The 24539-nt window shown below is 46.8% G+C and overlaps 8 protein-coding genes across 18 annotated transcripts; 6 read left to right on the forward strand and 2 right to left on the reverse strand.

Moving 5' to 3' along the window:
- The first annotated feature begins 2 nt into the window (after positions 1 to 2).
- Positions 3 to 5311, forward strand: LOC136194130 (serine/threonine-protein kinase 11-interacting protein-like). The gene is made up of 30 exons (XM_065983178.1): positions 3 to 75; positions 134 to 306; positions 359 to 430; positions 481 to 582; positions 636 to 740; positions 802 to 873; positions 924 to 1053; positions 1110 to 1213; positions 1273 to 1362; positions 1415 to 1456; positions 1530 to 1661; positions 1782 to 1857; positions 1909 to 1995; positions 2067 to 2270; positions 2341 to 2483; positions 2545 to 2651; positions 2722 to 2878; positions 2933 to 3183; positions 3252 to 3525; positions 3587 to 3687; positions 3744 to 3828; positions 3876 to 3963; positions 4022 to 4082; positions 4132 to 4177; positions 4226 to 4372; positions 4440 to 4538; positions 4591 to 4669; positions 4728 to 4867; positions 4922 to 4972; positions 5023 to 5311. Exons 1-30 carry the CDS (start codon positions 15 to 17, stop codon positions 5158 to 5160), a joined length of 3417 nt encoding a protein of 1138 aa, XP_065839250.1. The 5' UTR covers positions 3 to 14; the 3' UTR covers positions 5161 to 5311.
- LOC136194133 (max-like protein X) lies at positions 5158 to 6426 on the reverse strand. Its single transcript, XM_065983182.1, has 8 exons — positions 6303 to 6426; positions 6056 to 6228; positions 5903 to 5996; positions 5744 to 5843; positions 5653 to 5689; positions 5550 to 5597; positions 5372 to 5488; positions 5158 to 5324 (listed from the first exon to the last, which is right to left on the reverse strand). The coding sequence occupies exons 1-8, from the start codon at positions 6385 to 6387 to the stop codon at positions 5268 to 5270; spliced, it is 711 nt and encodes a 236-aa protein (XP_065839254.1). The 5' UTR covers positions 6388 to 6426; the 3' UTR covers positions 5158 to 5267.
- Positions 5887 to 8842, forward strand: LOC136194132 (uncharacterized). The gene is made up of 8 exons (XM_065983180.1): positions 5887 to 6541; positions 6586 to 6689; positions 6741 to 6966; positions 7037 to 7154; positions 7213 to 7423; positions 7493 to 7800; positions 7856 to 8067; positions 8115 to 8842. Exons 1-8 carry the CDS (start codon positions 6514 to 6516, stop codon positions 8411 to 8413), a joined length of 1506 nt encoding a protein of 501 aa, XP_065839252.1. The 5' UTR covers positions 5887 to 6513; the 3' UTR covers positions 8414 to 8842.
- A 601-nt stretch (positions 8843 to 9443) lies between these two features.
- Positions 9444 to 12564, forward strand: LOC136194131 (dipeptidyl peptidase 3-like). The gene is made up of 17 exons (XM_065983179.1): positions 9444 to 9771; positions 9835 to 9924; positions 9979 to 10116; positions 10166 to 10240; positions 10289 to 10370; positions 10428 to 10564; positions 10616 to 10746; positions 10806 to 10864; positions 10922 to 11116; positions 11170 to 11276; positions 11331 to 11423; positions 11468 to 11530; positions 11581 to 11705; positions 11761 to 11881; positions 11945 to 12124; positions 12180 to 12330; positions 12384 to 12564. The coding sequence occupies exons 1-17, from the start codon at positions 9514 to 9516 to the stop codon at positions 12500 to 12502; spliced, it is 2124 nt and encodes a 707-aa protein (XP_065839251.1). The 5' UTR covers positions 9444 to 9513; the 3' UTR covers positions 12503 to 12564.
- A 102-nt stretch (positions 12565 to 12666) lies between these two features.
- Positions 12667 to 14083, forward strand: LOC136194134 (uncharacterized). The gene is made up of 3 exons (XM_065983183.1): positions 12667 to 12734; positions 12856 to 13829; positions 13882 to 14083. Exon 2 carries the CDS (start codon positions 13024 to 13026, stop codon positions 13693 to 13695), a length of 672 nt encoding a protein of 223 aa, XP_065839255.1. The 5' UTR covers positions 12667 to 12734; positions 12856 to 13023; the 3' UTR covers positions 13696 to 13829; positions 13882 to 14083.
- A 999-nt stretch (positions 14084 to 15082) lies between these two features.
- LOC136193788 (ribitol-5-phosphate xylosyltransferase 1-like) lies at positions 15083 to 20848 on the forward strand. Of its 11 annotated transcripts, none has more exons than XM_065982775.1 (11): positions 15083 to 15181; positions 15235 to 15309; positions 15366 to 15945; positions 16086 to 17060; positions 17112 to 17273; positions 17337 to 18645; positions 18697 to 18809; positions 18865 to 18924; positions 18979 to 19043; positions 19092 to 19173; positions 19234 to 20049. In XM_065982775.1, the coding sequence occupies exons 3-4, from the start codon at positions 15506 to 15508 to the stop codon at positions 16528 to 16530; spliced, it is 885 nt and encodes a 294-aa protein (XP_065838847.1). In that variant the 5' UTR covers positions 15083 to 15181; positions 15235 to 15309; positions 15366 to 15505; the 3' UTR covers positions 16531 to 17060; positions 17112 to 17273; positions 17337 to 18645; positions 18697 to 18809; positions 18865 to 18924; positions 18979 to 19043; positions 19092 to 19173; positions 19234 to 20049. The 11 variants fall into 11 exon arrangements, with proteins under 11 accessions (XP_065838847.1, XP_065838845.1, XP_065838844.1 ...); XM_065982773.1 differs by having other exon boundaries at positions 18873 to 18924; XM_065982772.1 differs by having other exon boundaries at positions 18873 to 19190; positions 19255 to 19331; positions 19404 to 20049.
- Positions 20836 to 23616, forward strand: LOC136193781 (protein kintoun-like). The gene is made up of 17 exons (XM_065982759.1): positions 20836 to 20895; positions 20980 to 21075; positions 21132 to 21200; positions 21256 to 21368; positions 21436 to 21497; positions 21552 to 21616; positions 21676 to 21757; positions 21811 to 22036; positions 22106 to 22160; positions 22212 to 22292; positions 22357 to 22472; positions 22536 to 22665; positions 22735 to 22950; positions 23004 to 23063; positions 23114 to 23207; positions 23264 to 23441; positions 23514 to 23616. Exons 1-17 carry the CDS (start codon positions 20866 to 20868, stop codon positions 23557 to 23559), a joined length of 1719 nt encoding a protein of 572 aa, XP_065838831.1. The 5' UTR covers positions 20836 to 20865; the 3' UTR covers positions 23560 to 23616.
- Positions 23489 to 24452, reverse strand: LOC136193789 (signal recognition particle 19 kDa protein-like). The gene is made up of 5 exons (XM_065982777.1): positions 24371 to 24452; positions 24247 to 24322; positions 24127 to 24198; positions 23823 to 23934; positions 23489 to 23765 (listed from the first exon to the last, which is right to left on the reverse strand). Exons 1-5 carry the CDS (start codon positions 24421 to 24423, stop codon positions 23602 to 23604), a joined length of 477 nt encoding a protein of 158 aa, XP_065838849.1. The 5' UTR covers positions 24424 to 24452; the 3' UTR covers positions 23489 to 23601.
- Positions 24453 to 24539: the final 87 nt, after the last annotated feature.

Here is a 24539-nt window from a genome sequence, read left to right on the forward strand (position 1 = left end):
ATCCCGTATACACGATGGAATCGGACAGACGAAACGCTGCGATTCGCCAGCTTACAGATCTCCTACGCCAAACAGGTATCGTGCACGATCCCGCGAACAAACCCGAAACGTCTCATCGCGCCAACGCGACCAGGAAACCAGATCACGTCGAACCAGAGCCAACTCACGCTTCCGGGCGCTTATCTGAACGTCGTGACGAAGCGCTTCGCGAGGCTCGACGCGAACGCGCGTTCGACCGTCGACGATTCGCTGCAAAACGATCTCGTCTATCTTCGAGAATTCTTCAAGTTGACGCCCGCTTTGAAAGTAGACAAACGAAAAGCGAAAACGTCTTCCGATCATTTTTTCTTCCGCGTAGGTGGAGGGAGTTTCTAAAGATGGAAGTTCTGACGTCAATATTTCTGGTTTCTCGTCGCTCGAATCTTTATCTGTAGGGAATACTACTGTATTCGATTTGAATTTTATTTTTTTGATGACTAGGTGAGGAAGATTCCGGTGGGACAAATTAAGGGATTGGCTTCTTTGAAAGACACTCTATGTCGTTTATCGTGTCAACGTTCGTACACACTCGTCAGACTCAAAGTAGAGAGATACAGTGTACAAATATATCTGGTATCATAATAAATCATTTTAAGGACTTATTGGACTGTGATGACGATGAAGCAAGGAGGACTCCGTGGATGAAGCTAACTGACTTGGATGTCAGCTATAACGCTATAGAAGAGTTGGACAACTCCTTGGTAAATAAATATGTGTAGAGTGCAATATTGCCTTTGTCAGACTATACTTCTCTCTCTACAGAAACTGTGTCCTTCGTTGCAGACTCTTGACATGAGTCACAATCGAATTTCTATTGATAGCGGTGGCTTGCAAGTGAGTGATGTGGAGAGTGGGAGTGAGGTCGCATTGTCGTCTTTTGTTAGAATCTTCCCGAGCTGAGCTTCTTAAATCTGTCGTTTAATCGTTTTGAAGTGTTGCCCGAGTTCAGTCGGCGCGCCTGCCTTCGACTCACCAAACTCGTTCTGAGAAACAATAACTTGGGATCTATTAACGGTTGGACACGCGAACAAATACACTTAGTTTTGTCTAATCAACGTTCTATTTCTAAGGCATCGAATTCTTGACTCATCTCGAAGAACTTGACTTGTCCTATAATTGTCTCATTAGTCACGGGCTCCTTTCTCCGCTTTCCCAGTTGAATCAACTGACAAAAGTAGCTGCTATGATGTCGTCAAAAATTAATCCTCTATTGCTACGCGATTCGTTGTTTAGCTTCACCTGCAGCACAATCCCTTTGCTCATCATCCGAACCATCGCTGTCTCACGGCTATGAAGCTCTCGCCTCACGTCAATCCAGCAGCGGTTAGTCATCCCACACCTACACCATTTTTAAAAATCTACTCGCGAAAAATAGATTTCTTTGGATGGAAAACAGTTAACAGAAGCAGAGAGACGCGTAAGATAGATAATCATAGTACATCAACGTGTCGACTAATCGCGATTAAATAATTCATTATTTTTCTTGGTAGTATCTTCCCAAGCCGGATGTCTACGGCATCAATTCCCCGTCGCACGACCCAATTTACTTGGCAGCGGCCATGCGACCGCCTACACCTCTACGAGCCACGTCACCTGTTCGACGCGTCGTTTCTCGATCAAGGGTTCGTTGTGCAATAATAGACAGTACCGTTCGAAAAGTAGAAACGTTAGTTCCTTAGGAAACTTTTGAACGGTACTGTATTTACATTGTTTTCTAATTGGAGTCATGCGTTTTTTCATAGAGTCGACAAGTTGATATTCGGGACGGCGACGAGGACACGGATCAGGAGAGAGAGGAGAAGAAAGAGAAACAAGCAGGTTGGATAAATAAATAAATAAATGTTCTGTATTATTTTCTATTTGCCTTAGCTGGGAAAAAATTTCTTTCGCGAGAGGACTCTTTTGGATCTGCAAAGCAAAGGGAAGTTGAGAGTCTGAGAAGAGATTTAGGCACAAGTAGGGGATATAGCTGCATTAGAGGGGTGGGGGTGGGGGACTTTGTTTTATTCTATCTTTCATTACTCCAGAATGGCTCGAGTCTCAACAAAAGAGTCTTACTGAGAAAGAGATAGCAGCTACAGTTGTTTTGAAACAGAAAGAGACAACAGAAACAGAGACAGAGACAAAGGAGACAGAGACAAAGGAGACAGAGACAACGAAAGAGAAAGAGAAAACAAATGTCATTACACAACAACAAACAGATGCAGATACAAAAGAGGAAAGAGAAGAAGGTACAGAGAAAATCCTCATCAAATGCACATATGCATATTATTCACCGCGGGGGTGGGGTGGGCCATCTAGATCATCACGGCGTTGCCAACGAAACGTTTCTCGTCTCCGTCAACGAATCGGACGACGAGACCGACGGCGAGCGCAAAGTGACGTCGCGCTTTCTCACGATCACGGATCAATTTATTATCGAGGAGGAGGACACGAGCGCGAAAGTGAGGAGGGCCAAAATAAAAAAAAGGGAGAATTTTTTTGGCGAGGTGCGTGATTTTTTAGGTTGTCGGCAAACTTGACTACAGGAGTTGCCTGAAACGCGTCGTGATGAAGACAGAGAGCGGAGTGGAAGTGGAGACGTTGACTGAAGACGTAGAGAAGAATCACAAGTAAGAAGATAAAAAAGAAAATAGTCTAATAGGTGTGTATTTTTTTATTTTTGCTGTGTGCGATGAGAAGGCCCGTTCTATATCTGGATTTCAGTCACGCGCGACTCGATCGTCAAAAGCGAATTTACGCCATGAAATCGTGGGAAATTGGCTTCGCATTTCGCGATTTGCTACAGGAGAGCATCGACAGTCGAACGGCAATCCGTTCAATCCAACCAAAATACGAAGTAAGAGAGAGAAAAAATAATACTGTATACATTTGTATCCTTAATCTTTCTCAGTGTTTGAAATGCTCGGCCGTCTTCGAACAACGTCTCAGTCACGACGGCCGATTTTCGCCGCCCACCTGTTGCCCGAACTGCCACAACAAAGACTGCGTCGTTCAAATTCAAAGCGAGAATCCGTCTTTTTTTCCGTACGCCGCCGAAAGGAACGCGTCGACTCCGCCGCTTCCGCTCCTGGCGACGAAGCTGAATGCGGACGTGGCGAGCGTCGACGACGTCAATACGTCGCTCAGCGGTCAAGCGTCGCCGTAAAAATGATTTAATTAAATATCCGATTCCTTTTTTTCTTTAAATGTCTTTTGTTTTTTTTTTCTAGAGCTTGTTTTACTCCTCCCTTGGATTCCGCTGGCGTTCGGATGAACGTCTTCGCTCGCACTCAGTCGTCACGTCGTAACCTTGTCTCCCAGTTCGACCAATCGCACGCCTTAGGAGGGTCTCCCAACTTCGCTACTGAGAAGAAGAAAGTCGCGGAAGCGCTAGACGAATCCGTAAGCGAAGACTGGGACGAAAATAAAGAGATACCGCATCAGTTACTATTGCACTACGAATTGGAAGTGTTCCACGAAGGAAACTTTGTAAATCATTTCAAGGTTAGCGTAATCGGTATTTCGTAGTTTGAGTAGACGTCTACAGTACGGTTGGTCGATTTAGTGTGGCCTTAGTGGGGGTCCTTCCTTTGGTGTCGATCGTCCGGGCCTCGTCGTTTTATCGACGGTGAGTTGCTACTTTTGCTTGTGCAAAGGAAAAATGAGGTTAATTAATTAATTAATTACACACACGAGTTCGAAAGAAACGATTTTCCTCGTAGAATGGATTCGTTTGATTGGCTCGTTTGCAAGCAAAGTTGTCGAATAGATAGCTTAGAAAAAGTCACCGTAGGATTAGGTCACCAGGTACAGTGCAGTAAAAAAATACGTTAGGCTTATACATCAACTTTTAGTATTTGTTTCTCGACTTTTCGTCGCTATCCTGTACAGTCATTTTTCGAAACTCGATGCGCTGTCGAACGTTTTTGGACCAACTCGAAGGTGAGCACCAAAACTGCGTTGTGGTAAATGATATTTAGTAAGATTTTTTACTCGACAGCACTTGTCTCAAAAAAACACAAAGTAGCGTCAGTTTGCCCGAGAACGGCATTTAATCTAAGGCAAATCTATAATAGCATGCATATCGAAATATTTAGAGATTTTTTGCAGAACTCAAGTATTCAATTTTAATTCTAAGGAATCCTTGGCGTGTCTGGTAGAAAAAGAGAGACAAGCAATCATTATTAGTTGAATATTTTATTAGGCTTCTGATATTGAAGACGTCATCTTATCGACGACGGATCTCGTTCAAGATCGTCGTCGACTGATGAGCAGCTATTCGCGAACGTTTCTTGCATCCCAGTTCGTCACGTGGCTGTGCAATAATAACATAAGCTTGGATCGAGATGAGGTACAGTAGTGGGAAAAGTCTACGTAGCAGGAGCCCATTTAATTTAATTTATTTATCTTCTTCGGAGGCTCGAGAGCTAGGGCAGAAATTATTGAATTTGGGCGTTCTAAAGCATGCCTGGTCGCAAACCGTCTTCGAAGATAATTCAAGTCTTTTAAGTTTTGTTGTGAGTGTATACATACAGTAGCACTAGTCTGACCGCCTAAGTGTGTCTCTAGCGATCGCCTCGAACCGACGATCCACACCACCACGACTACGAGCATTTTATTTTATGTCATAAGAGCACGTCACCCGAAGGTTTCTAAATTCTCACGTCACTGTTTTGGGTGGGGGGACTTAGATATCCTACGTATAGGTGCTAGTGAAACGGCGGCGTTCATCATTACCAAGGACAGCGTATACGTCTCTAAAATGAACTTGGATCCCCCGAAGGGATTGACTCAAAAACAATTCACAAGCGTCCAGACGAAGAAAATAGATAGCATCAATAAAATGGTGAAACCGTAAAATCCCGAATTATGGACGTGCATCGATTCAGATTACATTTAGACCGCGTATGCATCAAAACCGAAAGCTATTTATCTGGAATTTTTCGAAGAGGTATATAAACCGACGTTACTTGTGTGTACGAAAACTATTGCATATGTCAGGATATATACGAAGACGATTCCTCTTGGTATCTCTCCTTCGAGACCGTCCGCCTTTGCCAGGACGTTCAAACGTCGTTGCGACAATTCTGGCGCGACGCGTTCAAAGGCGTGGACATGAATTTCAGCGTAGCGGTGTAAAAGATACGGTGGTATATTTTTATACTCATACAAAAAACCCTTAGGGAGTGCTGTACTGCAAAAAACGACTCTTTACTTAGTACATTTTTCTCGTTAGACTTGAACTTCTATGATAATTGCTGATTGATTGATCGAAGGACTGCTATGGCGATTTCACGCGTCACCTACACGCAAAGAATAATTTTATCAATTATTTATTTTATTAGCTTGCCGTTGGTTGGCAGTATTCTTCTAGCCAGCTAAAAACGCTTGCGGAGAGAGCTTCGAAATTGGAAACCGATACCGCTGCGTTGAACGTTTGAAAGTGAGTGTCCATGATTTGACGAAACTGGAAAGAAAACAATGATTCGTCTAAAATAACATTCAGGGAAAGTCTTATAAGAGTAAACCAGATCAAATTTAGTTTCGCTTGAAATCTGATTTTGACTGTGAAACGACTTATAAAGGTACGCATTAATTCAATTACATTAACTACATCATACTAATAATTACTGATGATTTATGAGCTTGAGCAATTTGCTCATAATTCCTAAAATAAATTTCGATTAAATCAATTAACGATTTAAATTTTTTTATTTATTACTCTTTCATTATTTGCAATGCCGTCACTTCCTTTCGCAGCCGCTCCAATTCGTCCTCGATCGTCGAATTCTGATGTTGCAAAAAGCTGATGTACTCGATGGCTAAAGTGCGCTAAAGCCATTCGCATGCCCCCCCACGCGTTCTCGACGAATTTTCTCACCTTTATGCAAGACGAGAGCCTTGCTCACCTTCTGAGCGGCGAGCCCCTGTTCGTTGCACGTCGGAACGACTCGCTGCAGTTCGTCGTAGCCTTTCTAAGAAAAAACGCCGTAAATCTAAGCGACGTAACGCCTTCCTCTCGAGAACGAATCACCTTTATTTGATCGCGACGACGCTGTTCGGCGACCGTGTGCGCCATTCGACGCGCCGTCTTGCGATTGCGCGTCGGTCCGGCGCCCTCCTCCTCATCGTCGTCGTCGTTCGCGTCGATATCTCCGTACGAAGCGCTAGGCGCGGCCGCCGCCGAAGCCGCAGCGCCGCCGGCGCCTGCAGAAAATCGGGGCGATAGTCGAGAGAACGAAAAACGAGGGGCGTGTTCTCGTTTTCGCGTTCGCGTTTACTTTGAAGAAATTGCGGCGAGCCGAGAACGAATTTTGCCGCTCCGATTTGATCTTCTTGCGTCTCCGCTACCGCGTACGGATCCATTCTCGTCCTCGAGGACAGAAAGAGATGAGCCGACTCTAAAGCGCGCTACGACGTGACGAAAGAGTCCTATCGCTTTATATACACGGCTCTGATGTCAGTGACGTCATAAACGCTCGGCCCGAACAGATGTTAATTTTAGCTTTACTGTTTTGTAGTAAGTACATCGCGTCTAGGGACGATTACTAAAATGTTTTTCAGCGTTGGGAGCGTACGGCTTCAATATAACGGGAGTGAGAACGGATACTCGACAGATACGAATCAGATGGAACAGGCCGCCTCGAATGCACGGGCCGTCGTTCACGGTAAGAATTCCTAATTAATTTTTATTGGCATATTAATTAATTGAGTAATAGATATTTTGGTCTGGAGCTCGTTCCTATCGACAGAGCGGCAGTCACGTCGATTATGACGTTGCCGCTCACCAGACTGTCTCTCATAAGAAACGACACGCCGTCATCGGCAATCTCTTACCGTGCACCACTTATTTCATAGTGGTCGCAGCGAAAGTGACGCGGGAGGGTCGCCGTAAGGCCGAAATAATTCACAGTCAACCCGTTCTAGCGATAACAAAAGCTGGAAGTATAAAATTAATCACATCTCGAATTATTTATCTAGAGAAGAGTCGGGTTTTTTTCTTTTTTCTCGACAGCATTGCCTCCTCCCGCACGACCATCTATTATTCTCAGAAAAGATCCTAGATACGAGTCACGTTTGGAGACGGGAGTGTTCCCATTAGAGTCGATAACCGAAGAGAATGCTCCAATACGGTGCCCTAAGAGTCCATAATACCAAAACGTAACAGGAGTACCATACTTTTCATCATAGAGAATACAAGGTTGTCATGAGAGACTACGGTCGACAATCGAATAGCTCGCGAAAAAGGAAAATCGCCGTCGAATCGGTGATATCTTTGTATGGACAATCGTCGAAGGGACCGCCAAGAACGATGACGTTTACGCGTCATCCGAGAAGAGCCTCTCAGGTTCGACTTCAATCGGGGCACTCCTATTCAGTGGGCCTTCGAGTTGTTTATCAGGTGAGTTGATTATTTATTTATTATAGTAAGCTTCCTACTGTCTGTCTATGTTTCTATCTATTCTATAAGGTCAACTGTAAGCGAGTCTACAAAACGGGCAAATTTTCTAAAATCTTCACCTTTGGCCGTTCTCACGAAATGGTGAATATTAAATTTCGACCTATGACGGATAAGAGGAAGGCGAAGTCGGAGTTCTTGCCGAGTCGCAGCATCAAGTCGGCGTCCGTTTACGAAGGCGGCGAATCGCGTCCGCTCGTCGCTTTCGAAATTCTCCTGTGGGTCGGCGGCATCGGAGGCGTCGTCGTCGGCATTGCGATTATAATCATATGCTGCGTCGTCGCGAAACGTCGTCAGAAACGAGCGGAAGGAGAAATGAAGTAAATAATCGATCAAAAAAATATAAATTTATTATTAGGGGAATTTTTTTGTGAGGCTTCGACGACGCGGCGATAGTTTGTGGTACATGCCGGTCGGAGCGAAGGCCCAATCGCTGGGACGCCGGCCGTCCACGACGAAACAACGACGAAAGTCAAGGTCGAAGTCACGCGAGATGGTGGCAGATTCTGATTCGACGTTACTGGACTCCGTCCAACCTTCCACGTCAAGGGAACGTGATGATGAGTCTGAACCCAAAACAGATGCAGGTTAGTTTAGAGGCGAAATTTAGAATGTAATTATTATTGACATTTAGTTCCGCCTCCGCCTCCACCTCCGCCGCCGCCGCCGCCTCCGCCGCCGCCGCCGCAACGAAGACAGTCTCTTCAAAAACTGCTGCCTCCGATACCTGAGCCACCTCCACTGCCTCCACTACCTCCGTTTTCACCGTCGGTAAAAATTCCGTTTACACCCTACAAGCCCAAGGCAAAAGCGCGCATACCGCCGCCGCCTCCGCCGCCGCCCATACCCATCCTGCGTTCGACGCCGAAAATTCCATTCAAACCTTACAAGCCGAAAGCACTGAGAAAAACGCGTAGCTTTAGCGCCGACTGAATTACCTAATTAATTAATCTTGGCTCTATAGTCTCTGCGACGTTTGAGTCCATTATGAGCGATTCTCGCTCGTCGTTCAGTTCGCGAATGCGTAATGTAGTCAAGGGCTTCCCGTTTACAGTCTACATATTGTCCGCGAACGTTTTGTTCGCTTAGGAAACGGTTGTCTATTCGAGAGCTGGCAGCCATCTTGCTTGAATTTTGCTGACCGTGCATACTGACGCACGTCATTACGAGACACGCGTACGTTCGCTTTTTTCGCGTCGAATGGCGCCCAAACGATTCTAAAATGGCATAGATTTTATTTCATGACCTATTCCTTGTCGTAAAACGCCCCATTCGCAACGGTTTGCGTATATTCTCTTGCATAAGACAATGATGTCATGCAATGATGTCATGCTACGTTCGCCCCTCCTCCGTTCACCTTCTTTTCGCGTAAAGAAACCGAATTTGCGACGAAATTTCGCTCGAAACGATAGAAGAATCGAATTTGCAGTCGATTCGCGTTGGTTTCCAATTCGAAACGACACGCGTTTTCGTTTTGTAAAGCTGCGGCGCGATAAGAGGCTCCACCCCTCGGGTATAAATACCCAGCTCGTACATCAACAATCAGAGTTCTCAGAGCTGGGATAGAAGGGAGCAGGTAACTCTCCCCAAGGTGTGACCATTATGGCCTGGTGGCTGGTCAATTTCCTCACTTGAAGTGCCTGGTGGCCTTCCTAGCAATGACGAGAGCAAGGCATTCTGGTATCTCCTCCATAGCACCGTCTTCCGCGGGGTATGATATCGGGTGTCGATTTTTTTACTTTTTAAAAAGTTCTCCCAGATGAAAGAATGCGTTTTTTGGCCTTCTAGAGGTCAAACGACGCATTTTTGAACTTGTAGGAACCACGTGGCGAAAGGAGGCCTCACTTCTGTTTTAGTGCCTGAGAGCTCTTTCTCAGCGGTGGAAATGTCATAAAATCAAGCAAATCCATTATAGTCAATGTTTCTAACTTGAACCAAGCCCGCATAAATTTAGAGAATGATAAAGAACTAAACGTCCATCAATAAATCGAAATGGTAAATCAAGGACCACGTTAGCGCGCTTCGAATACACAATGTCTTCCCTGCACGTCATCTCGAACAAGATCCCCGTGTGCCAATTGGCGTGCAAGACGGCCTTCGACGGCCTCACATTGCGCGAGAAGCGCTACGCTCACTTCATATCGCGCGCCTCGTTCGAAGGCGGTCTCATCGTTCTCCTTCAAACGTCGTCCGAATCGGCGCCCGTCTTTCTCCTCCTCCAGCAAATTTTCACAGCCGAAAGCGTCGAATCGTTGAGAGGACGAAAGCCGATTTCGGACGACGAGTTTCAGGTACAGGAAAAACAAATGAAAAAATCGATGTCTCCAAATTGTCTAATTTTTTTAAATGTTTAGAGTTTTTTGGTGTATGCTTCTGCCGTGTTTACGAACATGGGAAACTATAAGTCGTTTGGAGATAGCAAGATGATTCCTGGATTATCGAAAGTAATAATAAAATAATATTAGGATTAGTGAGATGCTAGCTATCGATTTCTAAAGGAAAGTTTTCGTGCTTTGGTCGAAAGCAGCGTTGCCTATACGCAATGTCGCGAGACGATCGATTCTCTGTGGGCGGCTTGTGCCGATCCAATGTACTCATTGGAATCTCGCGACAGGGAGCTAGCGTTTCCACCAAAAGTATTTTAATTTATTTTTTGGAAATTAAGTTGAACGTAATTATTATTAGGGCAAAACGAGTTATTATTCGGTGAATTGCACGCAGGACGACGCCGAATTTATTCAGGGATTTCTAACGGAAAAAGTCAGCCTCCATCATCACAATTAAAATGAATTGAGAATATTTTTTTAGGGAATAAGTCCGTACAATACGCGACTGTTCAAAAGCGAGAAGGGAGAGTACGAAATTCGCATTGCCTCTGTCGCAAAAACGGGTATTATATAAGACACAAGGGTTGTCTATTCTATTCATTGATTTTTCATATGTGAAGCGTCCCCTTTTGGGTCAAACGACAAGATGGCCAGCCGCGTGGGAGATGACGAATATAAGGGCAAAAGAGTTCGAATAACTCGCGGCGATTATTCGGAGCTTCTCGAACGCGTAGCGGAGAATTTGCGAAAGGCTTCTGTACGAGAAAAATGGGGAATGGATATAGTCGTATATGTATTGTATATGTAGGAGTGTGCGGCTAACGAAAACGAAAAGTCGATGCTGGAATACTACGTGAGAAGTTTCGAGACGGGTTCGATTGACGATCACAAGGACGGATCGCGGTATTGGATCAAAGACAAAGGGCCAATCATTGAAACGTGAGACATTAGAAGACGACAAACGAAGCATAGATTTTAATTAATTAATGCACATATAGTTACATTGGGTTTATTGAGAGCTATCGCGATCCTTTTGGAGTTAGAGGAGAATTCGAAGGTATTTTAATTGAGAACTGTAGTGACGATTACGTCATAAATAATCAATATATATAAGGTTTTGTTGCCATGGTGAACAAGGAGATGAGCCGAAAGTTTGAAAATTTGGTCGCCAGCGCGGAGAAATTCTTGCCTCTTCTTCCGTGGCCGCGAGCCTACGAAAAAGACGTTTTTCTCAAACCCGACTTCACGTCCTTGGACGTGCTCAGTTTCGGCGGCAGCGGAATCCCCGCCGGAATCAATATCCCCAACTGTAAGAATCCCTCTCCACGAAAACGTATGGGCTTATGTACTAATTTTAATTAGACAATGATATACGAGGAAATGAAGGATTCAAGAACGTATCGCTTGGCAACGTCTTGGCCGCGAGAGCCGACGACAAGAGAGTTTCGTTTCTCGAAGACGATGACGCCGTTAGAAATTAATTAGGGAATCTCTATTTTATTTTATGTCAATCGAGATGTTAGAAACTCTACGTCGAATTGAAGTCGTCCGCTTTCGAAGTCCAAGTCGGACTTCACGAATTAATGGGACACGGAAGTGGGAAACATTTTCAGAAAGTACGTTCAATCACGAAAGTGAAAAGATAAGTATTGGGTTATAGAAGGAGAACGGTGAATTGAATTTCGACGTTGATACGGTACGACACACGGAAACCAATGAAAAGGTAAAGACAGACTATAATCCAATGCATTCTCATATGAATTATATATATAGATTACGTCATTTTACGGTCCTCACGACACTTGGGATAGCAAATTCACTGTCGTCGCCTCGAGCTACGAAGAATGCCGCGCCGAATGCGTCGGAATATACATGTGCTTATCCGAAGAGATTCTCAAGTAAGACGTATGCGCATAGAGACAATAAGCGATTTATATTCATTGATTCAATAAGAATATTTGGCTACGAGGGACAGGCGGCCGATGACATCATCTACGTCAATTGGTTGCTCATGGTTCGCGCGGGGGTCGTGGGTCTCGAGTTTTTCTCGCCCGAAACGAAGATATGGCGTCAGGTGTGCATTGAAAATTAATTAATTAATTAATTAATTAATTAATTATTCTCTCTCGCGTTCAAGGCTCACATGCAAGCGCGCTACGTAATATTGCAAGTGCTACTCGAAGCGGGCGAGGGTCTGGTCGACGTTCGCGTTGGCGAGGACGAAGAGGGAAAGCCGGACATCGTGATACGTTTGGATCGAAGCAAGATCGGCACAGTCGGAAAGAAAGCCGTTGGAGACTTTCTCAGAAAATTGCAAGTAATAAGAATTAACATTGATTTATGAGATTGATTTTTTTAATAATATTTTTTAGGTCTATAAGAGTACGGCTGATGTCGAAAGTGGCACTTCGATGTACAATCGTTATTCCAGCGTCAATGAGCATTGGCTCAAGTGTAGGGAAATCGTTTTGGCCAAGAAGCAGCCGAGGCCGATGTTCGTCCAGGCCAATACCAAGCTTCAGAGTCAGAGCAAAGCAATAGAAAAAAAAGATTATAGCAAGAATTTTAATACGTAGGTTCGGGCGAGGTGGAGCTCTTGGAATATTCCGCTTCAGTTGAAGGAATTGTGGAGTCGTTTGCCCAGCGCTTTCCCCGGTACGACTCGGCGCTCGAAAGTTTGTGGAAAAACAGGTAAGTTGCCGCCAAACTGTACGCGGAACCTGTGTTCTGAAAAAAAATACCACGAAAATAATTCTCTTTTGTTCGGACTCCGGCTCCCCCGCCCCCCCACAAACACGCACTGAATCGAAAGTTGCGTGCCGGCGAGCGCACTTAGTCGCGCCGTCCCCACGCGACGACGTCCTCATACGATATCCTGCTTTTTCACGCCAGCGCTTCTCTTCCAATGCGTTTTCCAAAGAATACCGGTAGGGTCTCTCTCTCGAAACGATAACGATCGTTCGCGACGCTGCGCTTCAAAAGAAAGAACTTGAAGCGTAGCGTCCCAAACGCCGCTGCTCGACGTCATCGCTCCACTCACGCGTTTAGGATATCGTCCCTCAAAGTGAAAGGGATATAGAAGAGAACCCATCTCTCTTGAAAACGCTCGCCCCCGCGACACAGGGTTGCGCGCGCTCGCTAGGAGAGAATCTGTCATCTGGGTCTCCGAGGCTACAGGCGGCGCAGCTCGTTTCAGGGCGATCAATCGATCAATCAATGCGTCGTCGCAACGGCATCAGATCCGTCGTCTACGCTTTCGTCTTCGCGTGCGTCTTCATTTACATCTACGTCTGCTACGACGACTATTCGAACTACCTCAAGCGCGAGTCGAAAGTCGCGTGCCAGCGAACGTCCGTCGAGCTCGATCGTCTCGTTCGCGCCGTCCACGGCGTCGACGACGTTCTCAATCGTCTCAACATACCTCATTTTCTAGTCTGCGGCACCCTGTACGGCGCTCTGCGAAACGGCGGCCCCTTGCCGTGGGACGACGACGCCGATTTCGTCGTCAACGCCGACGACATGTTCAAGTTCGCGCCCGATCAAGTCGCCGAGCTATTCAAACGCGAATTGAATATGTCGGTGCATTGGAGTTCGACGTTCGGTCGCTATCGAATTTTCTATCACGGCTACGAGGGCGTCGATTTGCTGCTCTACTACGACTATTGGCGTAACGGTTGGATGCATCGCGCCGCGTCGCAGAGTTGGTATTTCTTTCTCAACTATCGATGGCATCACGTGTTTCCGGCTCGACTTCTTGAACCGCCTTATGAAAGACTGCCTTTCGGCGGGCGGAATATGACTGTGCCGCGCAACGGCATCGAGATACATAAGTATTTGTACACGTTCGATTGGTATAAGACGGTGCGACCGAAAGGCTGCAAGGAATAGAAATTACTGTAAAGGTTTCGACTTCTTAGCGCGCGTTGATGACTTTTCTACGGTGCGCTGGAGTCGCCGGTTTCGTTGTTTATCTGGTCTTCTCTCTCTACGCGACTGTCGTCTTCGACTCGACGATGCGTCTGGTTCGATTACGAATCGTCGTCGCGCCCAAATAACGTTTCACTTCTCCTTTAGGCTACACCACGCCTTTTCCCTTCGAAAAACTTGACAATTAGCAACCACTCAGTCGCTCTCTAAACCTCTAGTATCACAGCATTCCTAATTCTGATTCCTTCTTGGGGGAAAAAATCGAAGGATGATTAATTAAATGACGTCATAATATTTGCTTTTAACGGTCCTCGTTATAATACTAGAGAATGATGGCCCATCATGCGTATCCTCCCGCCGCTTACCGTATACGGCAGTATTACATAGTGTGACGTCGTAGTGTGAGAAAAAACGCCGTCTGTGCATACGGTACACTAAAACTTAATTAATTACGGAACGACACTTCACGTTTTGTTATACGGGCTCCCAAACTTTCCGTAAAACTTTGGTCGCCTGGTCGGCTGGATTGTCCGTTATACTCTTACTGAGTCGATCTTACTAGTAGTCTTAAAACTTTAACTCCGCGCACGTTGTCGCTGAGCGAGCAATTGAGAATGGGTTCTCGCCGGAACTGCTGCAGATCCGTCGTCTACGCCTTTGTCTTCGCGTGCGTCTTTCGCTACATCTACGTCTGCTACGACGACTATTCAAAGTACCTCAAACTCGAGTCGAAAGTCGCGTGCCAGCGAACGTCCGTCGAGCTCGATCGAATCGTTCGCGCCGTCCACAGCGTCGACGACGTTCTCAATCGTCTCGACATACCTCATTTTCTCGCCTGTGGTACCCTGTTTGGCGCTCTGCGAAGCGGCGGTCCTCTCCCGTGGGACGACGACGCCGATCTCATCGTCAACGCCGACGATATGCGGAAGTTCACACGCGATCAAGTCGCCGAGATATTCAAACGCGAATTGAATATGTCGGTGCGTTGGCGCTCGAGGCTCGGTCTCTATCGAATCTACTATCACGACAACAACGAGGGCGTCGATTTGCTGCTCTACTCTGACTATTGGCGCAACGGTTGGATGCATAGCGTCGCGTCGGAGAGTTGGCTTTACTTTCTCAACTATCGATGGCATTACGTTTTTCCCGCGCGACTTCTCGAACCGCCTTATGAAAAACTGCCTTTCGGCGGACGGAATATGACCGTGCCGCGCAACGGCATCGAGATACAAAAGTATTTGTACACGTTCGATTGGTATAGGACGGTGCGACCGAAAGGCTGCAAGGAATAGAAGGGTTTCGTTCGTTTACGCGGTTTTTGGCTTCTTAGCGCGCGCGTTGATGACTTTTCTACGGTGCGCTGGAGTCGCCGGTTTCGTCGTTTATCTGCTCTTCTCTCTTTACGCGACTGTCGTCGTATTTCGTCTGCGACTCGACAATGCTCCTGGTTCGATAACAAATCGTCGTCGCGCTCAAATAACACTCGCGCTTCTCCTCTAGACTACCACGCCTCTCCCCAACGCGTTTTCCCTTCGAAAAACTTGACAATTAGCATATACTCCCTCACCAATTCGGGTCAGTAGCTCTCTAAACCTCTAGTAGGTCCGCATCGAAGCCTCGTAAAACTTTAGGCCTATATCTTTGGCTTGATATTCTCAAGGGGAGTTCGGTTAGGGGAAAAGTCGAAGGGGGATTGCCTCTCGAAACGGGGCGTCTTACCGTCGGCAATCACTATTATAAATTTTATCACGGAAAGGCCGTCGTTCCGACGATGATTAATTATTTTTGTGACGTCATAATTTTTGCTTTGAACGGTCGATCGGATTCGACTGTTGCCACGGCGACGACGTGGCTGAATTTGATATCGGCGCGCAACGTGAGAGCGAAAGTTGTCCTGTTTCTAATTGGAAATGAAAATTGTAATAACGATTGGATACGATCGTATCTCGATCGAAAAATAATTCACAAATTATTTATCGTCTACGACGCGGATGTCGTCGATGAGATTGACGTTTTTCAATGGCCTCTCGGTCCGGCTCTCTATAGAAGATTTCCCTCGGGATCGATAGGCCCATCGGACGCGCGTAGCAAGCGAAAATACGTGTGCAATCTCATGGTGACCGTGTATCCAAACTCGTCGCGAGAACGACTCGTAAAAATTATCGAAGATCATGGATTGGAGAAAGACTGCTACGTGCAGACACGAGACAGGTAAGGCGGGAGGAGGAGAAGGTTTGGGGGCTAGACTCTCTTAGAAGTTATTTATTTGTACAGTAGAGCCGGTCTATGTAGGACGTTCATAGCTATAGTACATGGTCACTATATCCTCGCACTGCACGTGTCTTATATAGCTGGCCCAGTCACGAAGACTCCGGCGTTGTTGACGCCTACCGCGCGATTCTGTTGGACAGCGACTTGACTCTCTGTCCCGTCGGCTACAACGCCGAATCGTATCGAATCTACGAAGCGGCGGCGAGCGGATCGGTGCCGGTGATTGAGGACCGAATTGGGATAGCGGGCGGATGTCGCACGTCGCGGAGCGAAACCGCTTCGAATAGCAATGGACAGCGTTCTATTCGCATTCACTCGCCTCCTCTGACATTGCTTAAGTACTACGAGGCCCCTTTCATCTACGTAAGAGATTGGAGCGAGTTGGTTCGCATCGTTGCGAAAGAAAGGGAACTCTCCGTCGAACGCAAAGCGGAGCGACGACGACGACTTCTCGAATGGTACGCTAAGTTCGGAACGCAGATCAAAGAACACTTCGTTCGTGTTATCTCTGATGAGACTGAATAAACGAAGGGAACGTCGAACCCCGTGGAACCACTGGGCGTGCGTGCGAAATGACGTCATTGACATCCGGCGAGGAGAATGTGGTTTAGATAAGAGCCCTAAATAAATCATTGATTGACGTATCATGCAGTTTTTTCACTCTTCTGCCTCTGGAGAGCTAGATGAAGGTTTTGCAGCTCTCCAGTCAGAAAAGCACTATATGCTTCAGAGCGAATCTTTTATACACCTGGCCGACGAAAAGTAACCTTATGAGTCATTTGTCACGCCTTTTTGCTAGCTTGAAGAAAAACAGCTTAGAAAGGTTAAACCAAGCTATTACGTCGATTCGTCGAAGAAATGGCGGAAAAGACAGTGCTGGTTTGTCTTGCTGAAGCGAAGCACCCTGCATACCAGAACATGACAAAAGTAACACAAAATTGTCAAGAAAACAAGCGTAGACGCATGACGTATTGCTCTGCTGTAATATTTGCTTAGTTTGATTTCAGGATTTTCATGGACGATTCGCAAAAAGTCGTTTTGGATGCGAAAATTAGGTATTCCAGCTATGGTTCCACCGCCAATACCTTCGCAAACAGTTCTTACAGATTTATAGACGATCTGGTACTGTTCTGAACAAAAACAGCGATGTTGGAAAGGTTTTTGCTTGGATGGAGGACCTCGCCTTTTGAGTCCGTTTTGAGCAGTAAAAATGCATCTGAGAGAAGAACCATTGGCACCAATGGATTCAGCGATAAATTTTACCCCAGGTAAGTGTCTGGTTGTATTTAGTAGCCTCTTATTTCAGGAGATATTACGTGTCCGGTATTTAGGAGACCTTGTTGATCGCACGTGATTTCCTGTAATCGAATTCGAAGGGCTCCTAAACATCGTCAGAGCAACGCACGCGGTCAAGGCTAGGTGCATTCGAAAGCGCTGACTCTGCCGGTTTAGCGAGGCCAAAAAGAGGGAAGTCGAAACAAGCTTGCTCGACAAAAACCGACGATGTTTCCGGTCGGGGCAGTTTTGTCCGGGACTTAGGCGCCCCTCCCCACCATGCGATTTAGAGGCCGTTTTTTCACCCGCATAACCGTCGTCGGCGTCGTCCTCCTCCTCCTCGTCGTCGCGACCTACTACGCTTTCAACGCCCACGCGTGGACGAGGTACGCGAACGAGTCCGGCATGCCGTGCGAACGCCCCAAAGCCGATATATCGACGCTGGTGCGCTACACGCACGCCGTCATCGACGTCCTGGAAGAGCTCGCCGTTTCGTACTATCTCATGTACGGAACGCTGTGGGGCGCGCTGCGCAACGGCGGCCCCCTGCCGTGGGACTACGACGCCGACATCGGCGTCGACGGCGACGCGCTCGCCAAGTACACGCATGAGCAGATCGTCGACGCGTTCGCGCGTCGTCGGCTCGTCGTCACGTGGAGCGATCGGCGCGGACGCTACAAGGTCGTCTGTCCGGACGCGGATGAAATAGAAGGAATCGACGTCATGCCGTTCTACGATTATTGGCGCGATGGAATGATGCGTAGGCGCGGTATAGAGAGTTGGGTGTTTTTTATCAACTATCGCGTGCATCACACGTTTCCCGCCCGACTCGTTTCGAAGCCGCTGCCCGTTCTTTCGTTCGGCGGGCGCAACGTCACGGTGCCTCGAGGCGGCATCGAAATACAGAAGTACTTGTACAGAGGCGATTGGTACAAAGTCGTTCCACCGTTAGGGTGTCGATAATATAACTAGATAATGAGCTGGCAGGGCTGTGGGCTGTGGGCCGAGCAGATCTCTCCTGGCATCATAGCTCTAAAGCGCGTTACAACTTACTCGAGCAGACCAACGCCGAAAATGACGTCGAAACTCGACATGACGGCCGATGTACGACGCTAAAACGCGACGAAGAGATGCGATTGCTTATAGGCTCGCTTTTTCTTCTCACTCGCCGCGCTCCTTTCGTCGCAGGAATTGGAAAGAATCAAAAACGCTTTCGCGAACGAAGAATTTCGAAAACTATTTCGCGAGTACGCCGAAGAACTGTCCGACCCCAAGCTGCGCGAAGTACGATTGCAGAAACGCGCGGGAAACCTCGAAAAAATGGAAGCAACGAAAGGTCGTGACGTCAAATTTGTCAAACCAGATGTATAATTCAATAATTGAATTAACTAATTAATTAAAATTATTATAATTTAGCCTGGCTTTGTTTTCATAACGTTTGATAGTAGCAAGAGAAAAGTCGTTGTTAACGTGTGCATGTCTGATTTGATTGACAAGCCGACGAAAGTGATGTCAACCAAAGATGGAAAGTACGCAGCATGCGTAGAATTTGTATTTTTAAATAAAATGATTAAATAAATTAAGGCGTTTAGGTCTGGAGTATCTCTCTCCTTGCCTCACATCGCCAATCACGGTCGTTCAGAAGTAGAGAAATTAATAAAATAGATATTATAGGCAGTTTTCTGGTGTGTGACGTAGGCGGGACTAGTTGCACTGTTTTCGATGTTCTCTTTCACCCGGCGGCTTTAGAAGAAGCCCAGATTGTACCTACATAGTCCCCCCCTGTGGCTATCCGCGCATTTTTTCTATAGAGTAAACGTTTCAAGCAGACGCTGATCGATTTGGCGATTGATAGCGTCGAAAAAGTGGCCAAAATGAAGCTAAACCGAGAAGGTATTTAAACCGAGAAGGTATTTTTTAAAAATGCTTCTCCTCCTTTGTATCTATATATAGACGTCTTTTTCTTCCTCGAAGCCGTCAAGTTGCCGAAGAAGAGATACTTCGGAACGCCCAAGTCCGTCATGATGAGACGACCGAACGATGTCTCTTCGGTTAGAAGTTATTTATTTATCAAATGCTGTACAGTGGTCACTATATCCTCGCACTGCACGTGTGGCTTATAGCTGCACGAAGACCCCGGCGTTGTTGACGCCTATTTTTGTCGCCTAACCGCGCGATTCTGTTGGACAGCGACTTGACTCTCTGTCCCGTCGGCTACAACGCCGAATCGTATCGAATCTACCAAGCGGCGGCGAGCGGATCGAATTGGCATAGCGGACGGATGTCGCGCCGCGAAATCGCAATCGAATAGCAATGGACAGCGTTCAATTCTCCTCTCTAAGATTGCTAAAGCACTACGAGGCCCCTTTCATCTACGTAAGACGTTGGAGCGAGTTGGTTTGCATCGTTGCGAAAGAAAGGGAATTGTCCGTCGAGCGCAAAGCGGACGACTTCTCGAATTGTACGCTAAGTTCGGAACGCAGATCAAAGAACACTTCGTTCGTGTACTGAATCAACGAAAGTTTGCTCGCGTGCGGAATGACGTCATCGATAACTGGGTTCCTCTATTTCATAATAACATGCACGTAGTCATACAACTTAGAAATCGTTCTTTCGCGCACATAGCTGTCGTCGTTATCAAAGAACACTTCGTTCGTAATGTCGGACCGGACGAGACTGAATCAACGGAAGTTCGCTCGCGTGCGGAATGACGTCATCGACAACCGAGTTTCCTCTATTTCATAATAACATGCACGTACAACTTGGAAATCGTTCTTTCGCGGGCATAACTGTAACTGTCGTCGTTCTCCTCGTCGCGACGCTCTACTACGCTTTCAACGCCCACGCGTGGACGAGGTACGCGAACGAGTCCGGCATGCCGTGCGAACGCCCCAAAGCCGATATATCGACGCTGGTGCGCTACACGCACGCCGTCATCGACGTCCTGGAAGAACTCGACGTTTCGTACTATCTCATGTACGGAACGCTGTGGGGCGCGCTGCGCAACGGCGGTCCCCTGCCGTGGGACTACGACGCCGACATCGGCGTCGACGGCGACGCGCTCGCCAAGTACACGCATAAGCAGATCGTCGATGCTTTCGCGCGTCGTCGGCTCGTCGTCACGTGGAGCGATCGGCGCGGACGCTACAAGGTCGTCTGTCCGGACGCGGATGAAATAGAAGGAATCGACGTCATGCCGTTCTACGATTATTGGCGCGACGGAATGATGCGTAGGCGCGGTATAGAGAGTTGGGTGTTTTTTATCAATTATCGCGTGCATCACACGTTTCCCGCCCGACTCGTTTCGAAGCCGCTGCCCGTTCTTTCGTTCGGCGGGCGCAATGTCACGGTGCCTCGAGGCGGCATCGAAATACAGAAGTACTTGTACAGAGGCGATTGGTACAAAGAGGTTCCACCGTTAGGATGTGAATAATAACTAAATAGTGATTGGAAACAATCGGCATGAGCTGGCATCGTAGATGGCATGAGCAATGGCATGAGGGCATGGGCGCATGAGCTGAGGGCATGTGATTTGTTATTTTTTTTTTTTCTAAAGCGCGTTACACGAGCAGACCATCGTCCGAAATGACGTCGAAACTCGACATGACGGCCGATGTACGACGCTAAAACGCGACGAAGAGATGCGATTGCTTATAGGCCCGCTCTTTCTTTTCACTCGCCGCGCTCCTTTCGTCTCAGGAATTGGAAAGAATCAAAAGCGCTTTCGCGAACGAGGAATTTCGAAAACTGTTTCGCGAGTACGCCGAAGAACTGTCCGATCCCAAGCTGCGCGAAGTACGATTGCAGAAACGCGCGGGAAACCTCGAAAAAAATGGATTTTTCGTTTTTAGCAATACGAAAACGACATTCAAGCCATGGAAGCAACGAAAGGTCGTGACGTCAAATTTGTCAAACCAGATGTATAATTCGATAATTGAATTAACTAACTAATTAATTAAAATTATTATAATTTAGCCTGGCTTTGTTTTCATAACGTTTGATAGTAGCAAGAGAAAAGTCGTTGTTAACGTGTGCATGTCCGATTTGATTGACAAGCCGACGAAAGTGATGTCAACCAAAGATGGAAAGTACGCAGCATGCGTAGAATTTGTATTTTTAAATAAAGAAAATGATTAAATAAATTAAGGCGTTTAGGTCTGGAGTATCTCTCTCCTTGCCTCACATCGCCAATCACGGTCGTTCAGAAGTAGATAAAGGTTTGAAATTAATTAAAATAGATATTATAGGCAGTTTTCTGGTGTGTGACGTAGGCGGGACTAGTTGCACTGTTTTCGATGTTCTCTTTCACCCGGCCGCTTTAGAAGAAGCCCAGATTGTACGTACATAGTTTTTTTTTAAAAACCCCCCTGTGGCTATCCGCGCATTTTTCTATAGAGTAAACGTTTCAGGCAGACGCTGATCGATTCGGCGATTGATAGCGTCGAAAAAGTGGCCGAAATGAAGCTAAACCGAGAAGGTATTTTTTTTAAAAAATGCTCTTCCTTCTTTGTATCTTTTTCTTCCTCGAAGCCGTCAAGTTGCCGAAGAAGAGATACTTCGGAACGCCCAAGTCCGTCATGATGAGACGACCGAACGACGAGGAGAAGGAGGCCGAAGAGAAGCCAAACGAACGTTCGGCTAATAACGGTCGCGCGAGTGCGAGCGACGTTCCGGAGCCAAGGGAATCGGAGCGAAAGCCCCAGTACAAAATTATTCATCGTGGGTACGTCGACTATCAGGATTATACCATAGGAAGGTATAGTGGAGGAGAAGATTTCTTCTCTCGCCAATAATAATAATAATAATAATAATATGAGATGTGTAGTACTAAAGGATCGCGTCCAAAGGAACTTGTCATCACTATTGATCTTCCTGAATGCGTAATTTTTGTGGGGGTGGGGTCTATATATCTCATACATCTGTCTTCTCAGCTATCAGCAAAGGACTTGGCTCTTGACGTCACAAAGAATCGTCTCGAGTTGGAGTGCGCCGCGCACGACTATCGTCTTGACGTACGCGAGAAAAAAACCGGGGGGCCACGGATACGATAAAACAGTCCTCATATTCTTTTTCTAGTTGAAGTTGCCCTACGCGGTCGACGAGGAGTCGAGTAGCGCTAAGTTCGATAAGAAAAAACGTCAGCTCGTCGTCGTACTGCTCGTCGTCTCGCCGGAGCCGCCACGCCAACTGGAGTGAGAGCGACGCGGAAGTGCAGATCGGAATTTTACTTTCTAATTATTTATTTAAAAAAATAGACCAATGATGACGATGAAACCCGCGCTACCCGAGTTCACTCACTGGCAGGACGAAACGAGCGTCACACTCGCAGCTCGAGTACCGAACGTTCGAGAGGAAAACGTCAAGATGCAAGTCACTTCGACGACGGTATATATAATGCACCGCGTAGATGAGGGGAGAGGGCCCCTAGCTCAGCTTTTCTTTGTCCATTCGAAGGCCTCTTTGACTTTCTTCGTTGGAAATCCCGCTTCTGATTCGTACTCGCTGTGCGTGCGAACCCGTCTATCGCCTGCCGACGATCGATTCTCTCCTTCTGACTCTAAATTTCACGTTGTCGACGAAGAACGTCTTATCGTTTGTCTGGCGAAGGAGAGAACGAGCTGTCGTCTATGGAACAATATTTTCGTCGGCGAGTCCTTTGATTCTTTGCAAGTAAACAGTATGACGTAGTCCCTCGAAAGAAAGTCGATTTTTTTTAATTTCAGGAAGTTTTATTTCTGGTTGATGATCATCTTCCCGTTGCCGAAAGTCAACAGGAAAATGACGTGAGAAAGAGAGAGAAATAGAGCAAATTCTTAGTACCTGAGTTCTCTAGGAAGGCAATAGTGCCGTTTTATGCCCCGTCGTTCAATCCGACAATTCAGAAAACGTAGTAATAGAGTTCGCTGAGAAAAACGAGGAACGCGTTGGTAAAGAAGCCAAATATGAATATCCCCCTCATGCCCACTTGGTTTTAATATCATAGATACGGAAACTGCTGAAAGATCGTTAGAGCGAAAGTGGCCTGTCACCGAATACGAGCTGCAGCAGGAAGACGCGGAAAATGACGAGGGAAATCGAAACGGCGAAAGCGAAGTGAAGAGCGTCGCGCCGGCGCCCGTTTCTAAACCCGCCACCGCCGCCGTCAAATCAGAGACCCCCAAGTAAGTGTAGATGCTAGCTAGCTAGCTAGCTAGAAAGCAAAGAGACGTTGTTTGACGTTTCTGTTTCTCCAGAGACGTCGAATTAGAAAGCGAATTTATATTTGATCTCGACTCGTAACAAGTACACGAAGCAGATAGAGAGATAGATACAGAAGTGCGGTTATTTCTTCTTTGATTTCTTTCCCTGTTTCTTTCCGCTTGATCCCGCGTCCGCTTGGGCTCCCTGACCGCTGCCGCCCCCGCCCCCGCCGCCTCCCGTCCCTCTAGTTAGCCTCGATTTCAATTTCGGAATCATCGACGCGACAAACAAATAGATAGCTTTTCCTAATCGCAAATCGTAGAATTTCTTTGAAAAACTAGTACTAATATAGTCTTATTTACTATTGGGGAACTCGTCCTTGCAAGGCTCCCCCCTTTCGTTTTGAATCTGAACGCGAACTCTTCCCGCGAACGTAGGGTCTTTGCTCCAATCCCTCGGGTAGTGCTTCGACGACTGCAAAATAGCACATAGAGAATCAGGGAGGGGGTCACAAGTCTATAGGATCAGTTCTATGACTATAGAATGTTATGTAAGCATGGAACGGAGATTGGTAAGGGGAAATATGAGAAAGCCTTCTAATACTGCAACAATCTGACGAAGCGAGGTTCTACTGTACTCTAGGAATAATCTCCATGGTGATCATACCTCTACTTCTACTTGCAGTCCCTGGCTCGTGCAAACGTCTCGTATCTCGTTACACGTCGGATGATCCACTGCCTGAACGTCGTTTTTTGAGAAGGGGCTAAAGGGTCTGTGCACTGCTACTTTGGCTTTGGCTATTCTTCGTCCCTCTTGAGCCGTTTTTCGTGCGTTTAGGTACGCCGGATATATGCAGATCCATCTGCATGGAAAAGTATTACGAGACTGCAAGAGAAGCGTGCGAGTCTACCGCTTTGGGTTCGACGGATCGCTTGGGAGATGAAGATCTTGAGCAGCAGCCATTTTGGAATCTACACGCGCGCTAAGCGGCGCGCCAAGGTAAGTGACCACATAGTGATACAGTATCACAGTACGGTTATCGTTAGAATTATGAGGGCTACAGTACAGCAAACCACACT

This window comes from Oscarella lobularis, chromosome 12 (assembly GCF_947507565.1).
Source record: "Oscarella lobularis chromosome 12, ooOscLobu1.1, whole genome shotgun sequence".
In the NCBI taxonomy this organism is placed as follows: domain Eukaryota; kingdom Metazoa; phylum Porifera; class Homoscleromorpha; order Homosclerophorida; family Oscarellidae; genus Oscarella; species Oscarella lobularis.